Consider the following 13,868-nt stretch of genomic DNA (forward strand, 5'->3'; position numbering starts at 1 on the left):
TTTTTTTTTTATCTTATATGGATTAAAGTTTTTGGAATAAACCAATTTTTGGTGAGGATGGTTTATATGGTCTAAATATCATACTCACAAAAAATCAACCCATTCTGAAACTTCTGACCATATCAAAACTAGTTTAAAAAAAAAATGAACGATTTACAGTTCTTGAACTTAGTTTGATGGGGTAGAAATTTCGGGATGAGCTAATTTTTGGTGAAGATGATCTCTTCATTGTAGAGATCATCCTCACCAAAACTCAACTAATTCCAAAACTTGTAACCCATATAAGATAAAACAATTTGATCATGGTGTGGATTTATTAATTTGTGGGGCGCTTATATACTTATCTATAGGATATAAGAGGTAATATCCTTTTAAGTGTAAGGGCATACTTGTCCATGTCCCAAAAAAATGAAGGGTATACTTGTCCGTATTGAAAAAGCAAAGTGCTTACCGCTTCAGCACTTTTTTTCAACATCAATAGTCTTGAATTTTTTTTACTTATTTTCAGTAATAAGCGCTGAAAATATGGAGTAAACAAACGTGTTATTTTGACAAAAAATATTGAATATTTTTTTTCAGTAATAAGCGCTGAAAAATAGCGCATACAAACACCACCTAAGTCTAGCCCACAGAACCATATAGTTCTAGACGGATTGGGCCATTAAGCCCATTCAACAAACTGACCCGATTTGAGATTGAACCCACAACCTCCCCACTTTGGTGGATGCATGTCTGAGCAATCAGTCGGGCCAAGGTTCTAAGGACTCTGACTCGAAGAAAGTTTTAGCTCATTACTGATCTTCCAAATACTGTAAAAGCTCCAACAATGACAAGAGTGGTACATCTCGGGATGTCATTGGGCAAGGCTATAAATGGGCCATGTTAATTAGATCTTAAATAAAGCCCAATATGATCCATATAATCACTGGGCCAGACCGGCCGTAGAAAATGTATTTTATTCAAGCCAAGACCACCTCTGGCCCAACATTGAAGCAAAATTGTATATTTAAGGCATAGATTTTGCCAGTATGAAGCCTGGAAATCATGCATTGCGTTGCAAGAGATTTTTGGACAAGTCTCATAACTTCAACATAAAGAATGGAGATGTATTTAAATGTCTATAAAATAGGGTGAGAGAGATATAGCAAATATTAAATTAAAAAAAAAAAACTAAAATCAGAAATAAAGAGAGAACACTACACACAATTTGCATTCATTCTCGAGCAATGAGGAGATCATTTCACTATTTCTGTAAAAATCAAGGTTACAGTATCTCAACCTCACCCCATCTTCAAAAAACTGAAAATCCACCATTGAAACCCTAAAATGAGTTTTTTTACTTTGAATTTATAATCTGGACAAAGACAAAATTATGGAGCAAGGTGCCCAAAATTCTTCTTGAGAACTCTACCCCCGAACCCAAGCAGTAGGCACACTGACTACAAGCAAACCCTCCATATAGTGTATTTCATCTCTTCAAGTCAAATGACTAAATGATCAAAATAATGTCTTCATCTAATACGAAGTTATGATAAATATTTCAAACAACCCCAAGGGATTGGCCTAGTGACAAGCCAAGCTTTGATAAGCTCCTCAGGAAGAGTAGGTTAAGTGTTAGAAACCCCACGAAGCAACGAATACCTTAGAGCCACCCTCCAAGGTCCAGTTGACACTTGACTCAACTAGTTGCACATAGGACTTTTTGAGAAACCAGTGCATGTGACCATGGGATTAATCTCACCCGAAGGACGGAGATACCAACAATAAGCAAAAAAAAAAAAAAATTTGACAAATATTTCTAACATATGATGTATCTTTAGCTCAAATGCCATAACATAGAGAGTAGGTCAAAGATTTAAAACCCTGTGAAGCAATGAATTCCTTGGAGCCATCCTCTAGAGCACGGTTAACCCTCAATTCAACCAGTTGGACATAGGACTTTCCGAGGGGTCGATGCATGTCACCGTGGGATTAATCTCACCCGAAGGATGGAGATATCAACGATAGTATAAAATAAAAAAAATTTGATAAATATTTCTTAACATATGATGTATCTTTAACTCAAATGCCATAATATTATATTGAGTTCATTCAACCCAATAAATAAATATAAAACAATCAGCAAACCACTATGAATACATATCTCTTGGTATCTAGGTTATATGAATTTTATTTCATTTGGGAACCAAAATTATTCAGGAACAACCTGGAACTATCCCTTCCTCAGTAAAATCTACCCAGAATAAACATATATTCCTCACCAAACACCCCCACATATCTATAAATTAAGCCAATGATACCATAGACTCGGCAGTACTATTATTATATAACCACCTTAATATCAAACCAAAAAATGGAAATAACTGTGTTATAAAACGTAAAGTCAACATTCTTTGATAAAGACTGAAACGAAGTTATGCGTATATGACTTCATCAGTATTATATGAAAGAGCTTAAACATAGGTAGTATTATACTAAAATTACTACAGGATCTATAACATCAGGATCCCTATCAGTTTGAAACCGTTTCAAGTTTCAACACGAGGAACTACCCACCACCACCACCATCGCCATTTTTGTGTTTCTTTCTTTAAGTGAAGAAAGAAAAAAAGGAATCGAAAACGTCTTTTAGTCTCAACTATTAGTGCTGGTCTGCGTCATGGAAAACCTAACCCTAACCCTAACCCTAACCCTAATCTCTCTATCACAGTCAACGCGTCTAACTTTTTTAAATAATATTCCAGAGCTGTTAGGTTTTCGAGCTTTTAGAGTTTTAAATTACGAGATTCGAGCCTTTAGGGTTTCGATTGATCTCCGTTTTGGAGAAGCAAGCCATTTCAGCCGATTGATCTTGCAAAGTTGGATTACGAAAGCTTTATGTTCACGATTTTACAGCTTCGAGACTGATCGATAGCAGTTGAAGCAAGCTCGAGGCCTGGTCTTTAGGGTTTTAAGTTGAATTTTGGATGATTTGGGAAGATTTAACAGAAGAAAGAGTTTTAGAGGTTCATCTGTAATTACAGATTAGTTCATGAGCTTTGGTTTCGATATCAATTGATCAAAATTGAGGAAGAACTGGTTGTGTTTCTCTATTTTGGTAACTTCGTGACCTTTTTCAGTAGTTTTACTTTATTGTTGATTTTGGAGCTCCATCTTATATTTTCCTAATTCATACTAAATTAGCTTGAAACTCCACTTCATGTCTGGTTCTGTTAAATTTAACAAGAACATTATTAATTTCTCCTCTTCTGCATTATCGATCGGTTGAACAATTGTAAATCTAGAGTCTAGATTTCAGAAGCTTTTTTAGATTCTAACTGTTAAACTTCTGAATAAGAGTAGAAACATTTAGTGATCCGTGAAAATTCAATATTTTTTTCTTCTAATCAACGATGGGGAGGCTCTGCTTTCCCAAATGTATTCCCTTCAGCTTTTTTAGATTCTAACTGCTAAACTTATGAAGAAGAGTAGAAACATATAGTGATCCGTGACAATTCAATATTTTTTTCTTCTAATTAACGATGGGGAGGCTCTGCTTTCCCAAATGTAGACTTTCAAAAATAATGGGTTCCCTTCAGATTGTACTAGGAGGGCTTGTTATAATTGTAAGCATAACCAGTCTCCTTAGGTTTTACTCATCCAGATTTTTCCTTCATGACAACGACATTTGCCGCCATTTTTACAGTTCGAATGATGTTTATGTTGGTTTCGACGTAAAATCTTTATCTGATCGCGTCGAGGAAGTCCTTTTGAAGATTGCAAGTTTGCAGGAGAAGCTCGAATCTACTGTGAAAGAGATTGAAAAAAGCAAAAACACCTTGGATAAGACGGGAATTTCAAAGTCGGAGTACAAGAAGTTTTTAGAAGAGGAGGTGATCCAACCTCTGTATAGTGCTCACATATCTCTTAGACAGATTCGGCTTCCTAGAACTGAAGGGATCAATAACAGGACAATAAAGGAAGACCCGTTGATTAATTCTTTCTTGATTGAGGAGATACGAAAGTATATAACCCCGAAAGATAACCGAGTGGGGAAGATCAATATATATGGAACAGAAAGAATTTACAACACGATAGGCCATGCTTGTGTCCTGATGAAGAAGGAATTGGAAGAGTACATGAATTACGACATTGGTTCTTATTGCAAAGATGACTGGAACCTAGCTCAGAAGCTTATGGTTAATGGGTGCAACCCGTTGCCTCGGAGGTGATGCTTGACAAGGGCATCTAAGCTCTATCAGAAGCCCTACCCGATTAACGAGTCTCTGTGGAGATCACCAGATGATAGAAATGTTCGTTGGAGCAATCACATGTGCAGGAACTTCAACTGCTTATCGAGCACAAACCCCAAGCGAGGTTATTCCAAATGTACTGGATTTTTGAAATGGACAAAGAAAGGGTTAAATGGGTCCGTAACAGCTCACTTCCTATTGATTTTTTAATAAGTGATGTATTGGCAATCAAACCCGGGGAGATAAGGATAGGTTTGGACTTCGGTGTTGGTACAGGGACTTTTGCTGCGAGGATGAAAGAACAAAATGTGACGATCATCTCGACTGCTTTAAACCTTGGAGCCCCTTTCAATGAGATGATCGCACTTCGAGGGTTGGTTCCTCTGTATGTGACGTTGAATCAACGACTCCCGTTCTTCGATAACACAATGGACTTGATTCATACAACTGGGTTTTTGGATGGCTGGATCGACCTGCAATTGATGGACTTTATCTTGTTTGATTGGGATCGAATTTTGAGGCCAGGAGGGTTGCTTTGGATAGACCGGTTTTTCTGTAGTAGGAAGGATTTGGACGACTACATGTACATGTTCCTGCAGTTCAGGTACAGGAAACATAAGTGGGTTATTTCTCCTAAATCAAAAGATGAAGTTTTTCTTTCTGCATTATTGGAGAAACCACCTAGATCTTTATGATTTAGAGTACTTGTTGCTTGTTTATTTCTTATCGATAATACTGTTACTTACATGTCTGTATCTCATAATGCTCTCATGATTTTGAAGTATCAGAATCTTAAAGTTCTTGTTCATCACTCAAATTTTCTTTTTCTTTTTTCCTTTACTCCTTGCATTCAGATTCAGAGTCTATGTCCCCTGACATTTCTGTTTTGAGATATAAAGCTGATATAATGATCTGACCATTTTCAAAATGAAAAGTATCTGTTTCATTGGTCTGTTGGTTGGTGTGGGACAAGCATTTTATTTACAAGGATACCAATTTTCCAAAGCAAAGGTCGAGGTGACCAACTAAATACAAGGAAAGCAGAAAGGCATACAACCGACACCTCCAAAACCCTCAAAAAGCTTCCCTCATCACATCTAATGCTAAAAGAATCCAATCCCATCTCTCCAAAAGATTCTCTAGAAACATCCATTTGAATTCTTTAAGGAATTTACACCAGTAAATAAAAACTCCAGAATTGCGATAATAATACCCCAGGTGAGAGCTCTTGATTCTTGCAGATGCAATTATACCTCCTCATTCCCATGAAATACACCACATAATCTTTTTAAAAGCTGAGAAAGGCCTATCAAGAAACTGTCAACCCACTAACAAAGAGTACACCGAATCAGGGAAGCAACCAAGAATGTTGGAGAGAGACATAAAGTGGGACCATATTGTTGAGTTAAGTCCTACATTGGATAAAATTTTCCTTGTCTCTCTCGTTATAATCTCCTGGGCCTACTCATTGCAAATTGGTTTTGAGTTGGACCCCCAAATTTATCACATATTTCATGGGATATCTAACAATGGATGACAAGATGGTCTTCCGACTTCCATTGTCCTTACAAAGCAAGTGAAAATTAGAATAAATGAACCCATGACATGACGGATAATTTGGTTCATCATCAGAATACTATTCCACAGCCACCCAAAGGAAGAAGGTGCAGAATGCTGTCAACTTGAAACAGATAAACCCTGGATGCACCAAGGGAAACATGATTGAGTCTAACTTTTGTATTCTCGTCGTAACTGCAAGATCAGTGAACTTCTTACCACCTGGAGTTCTGTTAAAGTGGTCCAGCTTATCACAACCCAAGCATGAAAAAGTGATATCAAACCACTATTTGAGTGGACCAACCAAATAAAGCACATTTATATGATTTTGGTTGGAGTCCCTACCTAAAAAAAAAAGTTGGAGTTGGAGTTAGTGGACAATCTCCTTGTGAGTGTGTGAAACCCGAGACACCATGAAAATCCATCTCCTTTGTGAACAATACTGAGATGACTAGGGTGAGTCATCTCAATCTTAGATGAGATTTGAAACCATTATACCACAATCCTTTTGTGCTGACTTTGAATACCTAAGAAAATCAGTCTGATTGTGATTTCTAACCCTCAGATTCAAGCTATTTTTTTTCCTGAAAATCAAAGTTTTTACACCCACGTCTAGCAAGCTCTTCCAGGCCTATAAAACCATGAATGTGGGCCTATATATTTCCATAGGCATGTAAACCAAAATTCACACTGATCGATGATTTCTATCCTTGGATTCAAATATTTTCCATCAGCAGCTGATAACAGACAGGTTGACATTCTCACAAAGCCTGTGATAATAAAAGGCCTCAAATCACGAATCAGATTGTCCATATAAAATTAAAATTCTAACCCTTCCACAGGGTTTCTTTTTTAGATGTACTTGTTTTAACTCTTAATCAGATGGGCATGACCATCTGATCAATAAAAGAAGTTATAATGGAACCGTTAGTTCAAGATAATAACAAGTTACACTGTCCACAATACTAACATTAATAAGGGACTTGCAGCATGAGCCATGCATTCCTTACCACCTTCACAAAATAAGTACATTATTCCATGCTTTTCTTTACAAAACTTGCACCACTTATAAGCAAAATTGGTACAAATATTAGGGCTAGAACTGCTGGTTGCAGACCATCTGAAGCTTCAAAATTGGCCGGGACAAAGATTTCCTGTGTTTTTAACTTGGTTCAACTGGCCAGAACTGTCTGCATACACAATATTGGCACTTTTGATCCATCAAAATATAGTATCAGAAGTATTACATGGTTCTTACAGTTCTTCGGCCCTTGTCGAAGATGGGATTTTCTACTAATTCTTTAGCAAAAGGTCGTCGAACTGGGTCTGGGTCTACCATTGCCTGATAGGATGATGGAATCAAAAAATAGATCAGTTTATGTCAATTGAAATAGAAGAAAAGAGGCTACATACACAGAATTTTTTTTCTTTATTTATTTTTTAAAAAAAGTGGGGTTTTTTTGCCCTGATATCCTTCATATTTTTTTTTGAGTCTTTAATGAGTTCATTAACATAAATTTAGCGAGATACTAACGGATATATGTTAATTGATTTTTCAGTGGGTGTGTTTCACCCTGAAAAATCTTTGATGGAAGTTCCATGGTGAAGTCCTATAAATTGCTAAACTTGTTATTTTGAAGTTCAAGCTAATAATATAACAGCTCAATCTCATAAAACTTATATCAGAGATCACAGAAGAGAAAGCAAAGACACAATAATGCTGCTTCTTTCCAAAAGAATCTCAAGTAATATTGAAGGAAAAACATTGGTATCTTACCTTGAGTAAGTTCTGGAACTGCATAGAATGTCCAGGAAGGAGTGGGATCTTCCCCTCTCTAAGGTTCAAAAACTGAGGCCCAGACTCTGGCAAAGGTGATCCTCTGACAAGTTCATAGATGGTGGCTCCTAAGGAGAATATGTCAACCTTGTCGAGATGCTCATATTTGTCGTTCAGAATCTCTTGAGGCATATATCGTGCATCACCCTCTTCAACAGGTAAGCTTCTGTCAATGAGCGTTGCACAACCAAAATCACCAAGCTTATAAACACCATTCTTGACATAAATATTGTCGGGTTTTACGTCCAAATGAGCTATTCCTTGTTCATGTATGAACTGCAATGCCTTGGCAATCTGAAAGATATCTTGGTATCACATATAAATGACATTTAGTGAAGGAGCCGGAAATTCATGTACTGAATGAAAAATGCAATCTAGAAAAAAGACAATGGATGAAGCACTTCAGAATGGACAAATCACACAAAAGTAAAGCATAAAGTAATTTTATTTGTCAAGGAGAGCACTAGCTTCATCAACCCTTTACCTTTGCTGACAATTAAATTGCAGATACTTTCACCGAAAGAAAGACCTTCCATGGACATGTGTAGCCTTTTCAAAAGAGTTATCATGGGTTCCTATAATCTGTAGTTTATGTGGTTATATTTTCATAGCTTGTTTTGGAAGCATTCTTGTTGATTTTTATAACGTTTAGTTTCCTAGTCAATCTTTCTGCTGAAACTATATCAAGACATTTGAGAGATTTCACTGTGATATTAAATATTTTGCCATCTTCATTCACTCATGAAAAGCTCCTTCAAACACAATATTTATTCCTTCTATGGGTTAGTACTCCACCAAAGCCTTAGCCCAAAAATTTGTGGTCGATTGAACAAAATTTTATAATTTGAAATGCATTTGTCTGTATGTCATAATAACTACTCTATCTGACAAGTATAAAAAATGTTAATGAAACTTCTAACAATTGAAAACATAAAAGCAAGGATCTTATTTATAAGACAATGAGAATTAAGAGTTAAGAACCTGATGCATAGCTTCCAGGACTTCTCCCTTCGTCAATAATTGAGAAGAATTGTTGACGGACACGCTGCTATCGCAGAGCTCCATCTGGATGTAGAGTTGCTCATTTTCAAACCAAGAAGTATGATACCCAACAATGTTTTCGTGAGATCCTAAGCAAGATTGATTTTCAACGTCACGAACATGGAGAAGAGGAGAAAAAGAATTTAGTGATTTTATCACCATACCTAAAGCAGCTAGACCTTGAACCTCCATCAACGCTCGCCTCCTGCCAACTCAACAGTATAAGCAACTTGTTCTAGCAATGAGTTCATGCATTGAGAAGAATATAAATGTACCTTTCCGTGTCTTGACGTAACTGCTTTATGCTATGTTTCACAGCATACATGCAACCGTCAATCCTCTTCAAAACTTTGAAAACACGGCTGAAGTTCCCATAGCCAATTTGCTGGATGAAATAGGATAAATCACAAATTAAGGCCACTGGTAGGCACACTAAAAGAATATATGGAGAAACATAATTAATAGCGCAGAAAAGCCTAAAATGTCTAGGAATTCAAACACCTCAATCTCATGGAAATCAGTTCGGTAACGTGATAGACCATCTCCACCAACAACTGCAGGGAAAGAACCTGCAACTAACAACATAAATAATGAAAGTATGAAACACGTAAGAAGAGATGAAATAGCCATTTTGAACTAAGATACAGTTCTTGGTCACCACCTAACAGCTTTTTTAAATCTATTTTGAAATATATATACATACATACATACATATATGTGTGTGTGTATTAAGTATGCCTTCTCATTTTTCAGTTCTTAGAATATATTGTTTCCTCTTTAGTTTTGCTATCTTGCTTTAGTAAGTTTCATTCTAACATCATTGTCTTCCAAATCATACATGTCATTGTCTTGTTTTAAATATACAATTATGCGTTAGAAATGGACACATGGATCAGTGTCGTACAGATATAGAGTGTCAAACATATTTGTAACTTAGGCCAGAGCACATTCTCTAGAAAGGCTGAATGTCCCATGTAATAATTCTGTAATAACCCATTTTAAATGTTTAACTATATCAACTAGATGACCCTGTAGGCTGATGTTGCAAGTTAGATCCCACCTTCCCTCTCCAAAAAGATGTTAGAAGCAATCATCTTGAGATCAAAAAACAGATTAGGCGTTGTACGATTATTATTCATTAACTCCATAAAGAAATAATTAATCAAACTTGTACCTGTAGATTTCACTCTTCGGCTTCCAAAGGGATCTAAATCCATTTCTGCAGTTTCCTTTAGATATGGATTCCTGATGCAAGGGGGAGGCATAACCCGACAACGCAAAGCCACCGCAGATTGTGAGACATAATTCTGCTTCTTTTCTAATCCAGTTACAGGTGATTTTTCTGTCTTGGGTTCATCCGAGCCAAAAATATCTGATGCAAGTTCCATTACTTGTTGATGACAAAGCAAGTCGGAACCAACAGAATTGGTTGAGAAACCCTCTGAGCAAAGATGGCCATTTAAATGTCAAGATCAGCCAAAGCATTGAACAAATGGAAAACAGTAAAAGGGGAGGAAAGATTAAATGATAAAAATTCAAAAAACAAATTCTACTCAAGTCATGAAATTTCAAAGGGTGTGTGCGTGTGTGTGTGTGGGGGGGGGGGGGGGCTAGTAGGTATAAAGACCTAAAATTTCTTAGATTATACATACGTCCCATGTTTTATGAATCATCACATCTATGAATTTTCCCAAATATTGGGGGATATTGAGATTATTCAAACTTCAAATAGCTTTTACAGTACAAGCCTAAGCCTGCAGAGAGCATTGCACCAAGAGTATCCGTTCTTCAGATCAGAGGTGTGCACAAAGTTCCCAATGTGCAGACTCCCTTGGTCTTGAGTGTGTTAGTTAGAAATAACCATACAAATTCAATGGCCCACACAGTTTTCCTGTGTTGGATGGATGCTGGGTATCCACATCCACAATCAAATTACCAGATTTATATGGAATTCTACCAATAAATATAGACAGAAATATCCAAATCCACAATCAAATTACCCGATTTATGTGGAATTTTACAAATAAATATATCATGGCACTTGATGTATCATCAGAGAAAGATTCAAGTACTAGAGGGAACGTAAAAATAAAAATCGATATAAGAAGCTACCCTACCATGTCGATATCGTTTGCTTCTACCAGTGGTCATCTTTTCTGGTGATTTGGGGCAGGGCATGTTTTCCTGAAACAAAGCAGATGATCAAAAATGTTTTTTTCCCTTATGGATCTTAGAGTAAAACACTCAGAGTAGCATCTAATTTTACAATTAAAATTACCTTATTGCAATCCAAAGTGGTGGAGATTTGTTGCCCATCTGGGGTGATATAATCTGGTGTGCTTCATCAAATCAAGGAAAAAAAAAATCAATAATTTAGGGATCACCGTTTGAATGATCAAAATGCTCAATCTTACAATTTGGGGCGACTAGAACAAAATTAACTAAAGATTAGCGATCTATAATTATCAACTAAAAAGGAACTCAAATTCTCCCTATCAAACACCAATGCGTGGACCACCTCATCGATATACATATCTGAATAAATGGGCCATCACCTCACTGGATTGGAAGAAAATCAGTATAAATTTGAAAATGAACTAGACTAATAAACCCTAACTGAAACTTAGCATTCATAGAAAATGAGCTAAGTTAATAAACCCTAATTGAAATAAGAAAAACAGAGAAGTAGATGAAGAAAGAATTACCAGAAGAAATCCTGACTGAGAATGAAATCTTTCTCATCAACATTGTCGACATCGATGTCAAGGGAGAGCGAAGAGGGACGATGAGATTTTTCGTCTTCTAGAAACTTCTGGAAGTTAGAAGGGTTGGAGGAAGAAGAGGAGGACTGTTGGAGAGGAAACAAAGAGACTTGCCCTAGCTGAACCATCAGATGCTCTGCGAGTGTACCCTTCAATTTCCTCTTCCCTCTCTTACTACTACCACTCCTCTTTAGGGTTTTTCTCTTCATCTGAAACCTCTGCTTCTCTCTCTCTCTCTCTCTCAATATAAAATATATTTTCAGTACTGTAAAGTTCAGAGAGAGAAAGGGAGCGAAAAGGTTCGAAGTTCAAATTGCGCGGTTTTTCATTTTTGGTGTGAAAAAATGTGCTATAGTGCCGGAATTATTTTAATAACAATGCTGCGGGTTCATCCTAATATCTGACCGTCCATTAGAATCGTAAATGATTTCAGCTTAGGGGTATCAATGGGTCGGTTCTAATTTGATTCCTATCGATTTTGGTTCTCAAATGGTTCGGTTCCAAGATACACCACTATAATGGATTGTGAAACCCTTTCGTTACTACATAGTAAAATCTTGAGCCTTACGGAGGGTTGTTTTGCTAAAATGGATTACCACATCAGAAATCCAACACACATCCCTCTACATTTCATTGAAAAACTCAGATCCAAAAGTAAACCAGATCCTGGTTTTGAAAATGGATGGCTACCAAACTTTCACATAACTCCCAAGCTTAAAAATCAAATTTAACAGTGAAAAATAACTTCAAAAAAAAAAAAAAAAAATCAAAATCAAAATTCATAGAATTTTGTCTGCTACAACCATGAAGCATCAGATCATGCTTTTGGATGCCAAGAGGCGAGCACAAGGACCCTTAGTAAAGTTGAAATCCTTACAAGGTAAGTTAAGGGGGACTCTAATCTATTTCAATAAGGGACTCAATCACTCAAAACCGTCCAATTGAGAATTGATTTGGGTTAAATGGGTATCCATTTACACCACCATAGTCCTACCAACATGATTTAATGAACTGGGTTTTGAGAGTGGATGCACATTTGCCAAGTCCGTCCATTTTGAATCGTGGTTTTCAATCATCAAAAACCAACTTGTCTTGTTGAACCAAAGTAATAGGAATTAGACCTAACACGATTAAAAATAGTAAAACTTCAATCATTTCGATTTGTTTGTTTGAAAGGGGAAAAAATATAGGGAATCTCTATCCCTAAATATTCATCCGAATCGTGGTTTTCAATCTCCAAAAACCAACTCGTCTTGTTGATGAACAATATCAAGATGACTAGATCTAATTTTTTTTTTTTTTTTTAAAAGCATGGGTTGAACTAACCAATCTTACTTGACTGACTTGGACATCATATACTCTCAAATCAGTTGGAATAGATTCCACATTAATTTTTGCATATAATGAAGAAATGGATTAATTATGAAACAATCACAGAATAACACTTTACGGCAAATGCAAATATTTAATCTAAAAAAATATTTATAGTTATATATAGAAGAAAAAAAAATCAATCTATTTCGAGAATCAGCCCATTTTCTTTCATTTGAAGATCAACTTATTTGAATCGGTTTGGGCCAAATCAAAGCAGGTTCAGATTCACAATAATGGTTTCAAAAATCGCCATGAGACCAAGATTACTGACCTGAGTCATCTCAGCATGGTTCACGAATGAGACGAGACGGCCAAGATTCTCTTATTTCTCCATTTTGGCCCTCAATCTTATTCAAGATGACTCGAAACACCAATCAAATAGGAGATGGAAATGGGATTATTTCGATCATTTACATTACTTTGACAGCTGAGAGAGCCATTTTTCACACTACAAGCTTCAAATAGGAGTTATTTAGATCAATTTAAAAATAAAGAGTATTGTAGGTCTCACACCATTACCAGCACCTTTGTAGTGTGTGTACTGGCTATAATATATCAGCCATCATGCAAAGAAAATCATTTCACCAGCTCACTTGGGCTTCCCAAAAGCTTCCCATCGATTTCTTATACAGCAATGAGAAAAGTCATTTTGGGGATAAAAAAAACCAGAGAGAGAGCGAGAGAGAGAAGACAACATGACATGCCCAAATTAAAAAAAATACATACTCCTCTGATAAACAAAGTGCTTCATGTTTCATCACAATAGTAATAAATCGTTCAGTAAAATTTTCTTCACAATAATTATGGCACCAAATCATTTTCTTTCCCATCCCCACCCCAACGGGTCATCTGATAGAAATTTGTAGAGTTATAAAAACACCTGAAATTTTTTAGATGGAAGAGAAGTTTGCCCACGTGTAGAGTACACATCCTAGAACACAAGCACAATGACCTCAATCTAACCTTTGTAAAGTTGACAAATAGGCCGTAATGTAAGATATTCCCAAATCAAGCCATGCATTTTCAGGTCTCATCCCGAGGATATTTCTTCAGGCTGCTCTTAAA

The 13,868-nt window shown here is 36.4% G+C and overlaps 1 protein-coding gene and 1 pseudogene across 2 annotated transcripts; one reads left to right on the plus strand and one right to left on the minus strand.

The window, feature by feature from the left end:
* The first annotated feature begins 2,545 nt into the window (after positions 1-2,545).
* On the plus strand, positions 2,546-5,043 carry LOC147380991 (putative methyltransferase At1g29790; annotated as a pseudogene).
* A 1,905-nt stretch (positions 5,044-6,948) lies between these two features.
* On the minus strand, positions 6,949-11,660 carry LOC147380992 (wee1-like protein kinase). Of its 2 annotated transcripts, none has more exons than XM_086430975.1 (10): positions 11,373-11,660; positions 10,946-11,006; positions 10,785-10,851; positions 9,842-10,108; positions 9,169-9,236; positions 8,943-9,052; positions 8,832-8,872; positions 8,608-8,756; positions 7,567-7,920; positions 6,949-7,131 (listed from the first exon to the last, which is right to left on the minus strand). In XM_086430975.1, exons 1-10 carry the CDS (start codon positions 11,636-11,638, stop codon positions 7,033-7,035), a joined length of 1,482 nt encoding a protein of 493 aa, XP_086287101.1. In that variant the 5' UTR covers positions 11,639-11,660; the 3' UTR covers positions 6,949-7,032. The 2 variants fall into 2 exon arrangements, with proteins under 2 accessions (XP_086287101.1, XP_086287100.1); XM_086430974.1 differs by having other exon boundaries at positions 9,169-9,242.
* Between the last annotated feature and the right edge of the window lie 2,208 nt (positions 11,661-13,868).

Source organism: Akebia trifoliata, unplaced genomic scaffold, assembly GCF_017979445.1.
Source record: "Akebia trifoliata isolate Shusen 1 unplaced genomic scaffold, ASM1797944v1 Contig00837, whole genome shotgun sequence".
NCBI classification, from domain to species: Eukaryota; Viridiplantae; Streptophyta; class Magnoliopsida; order Ranunculales; family Lardizabalaceae; genus Akebia; species Akebia trifoliata.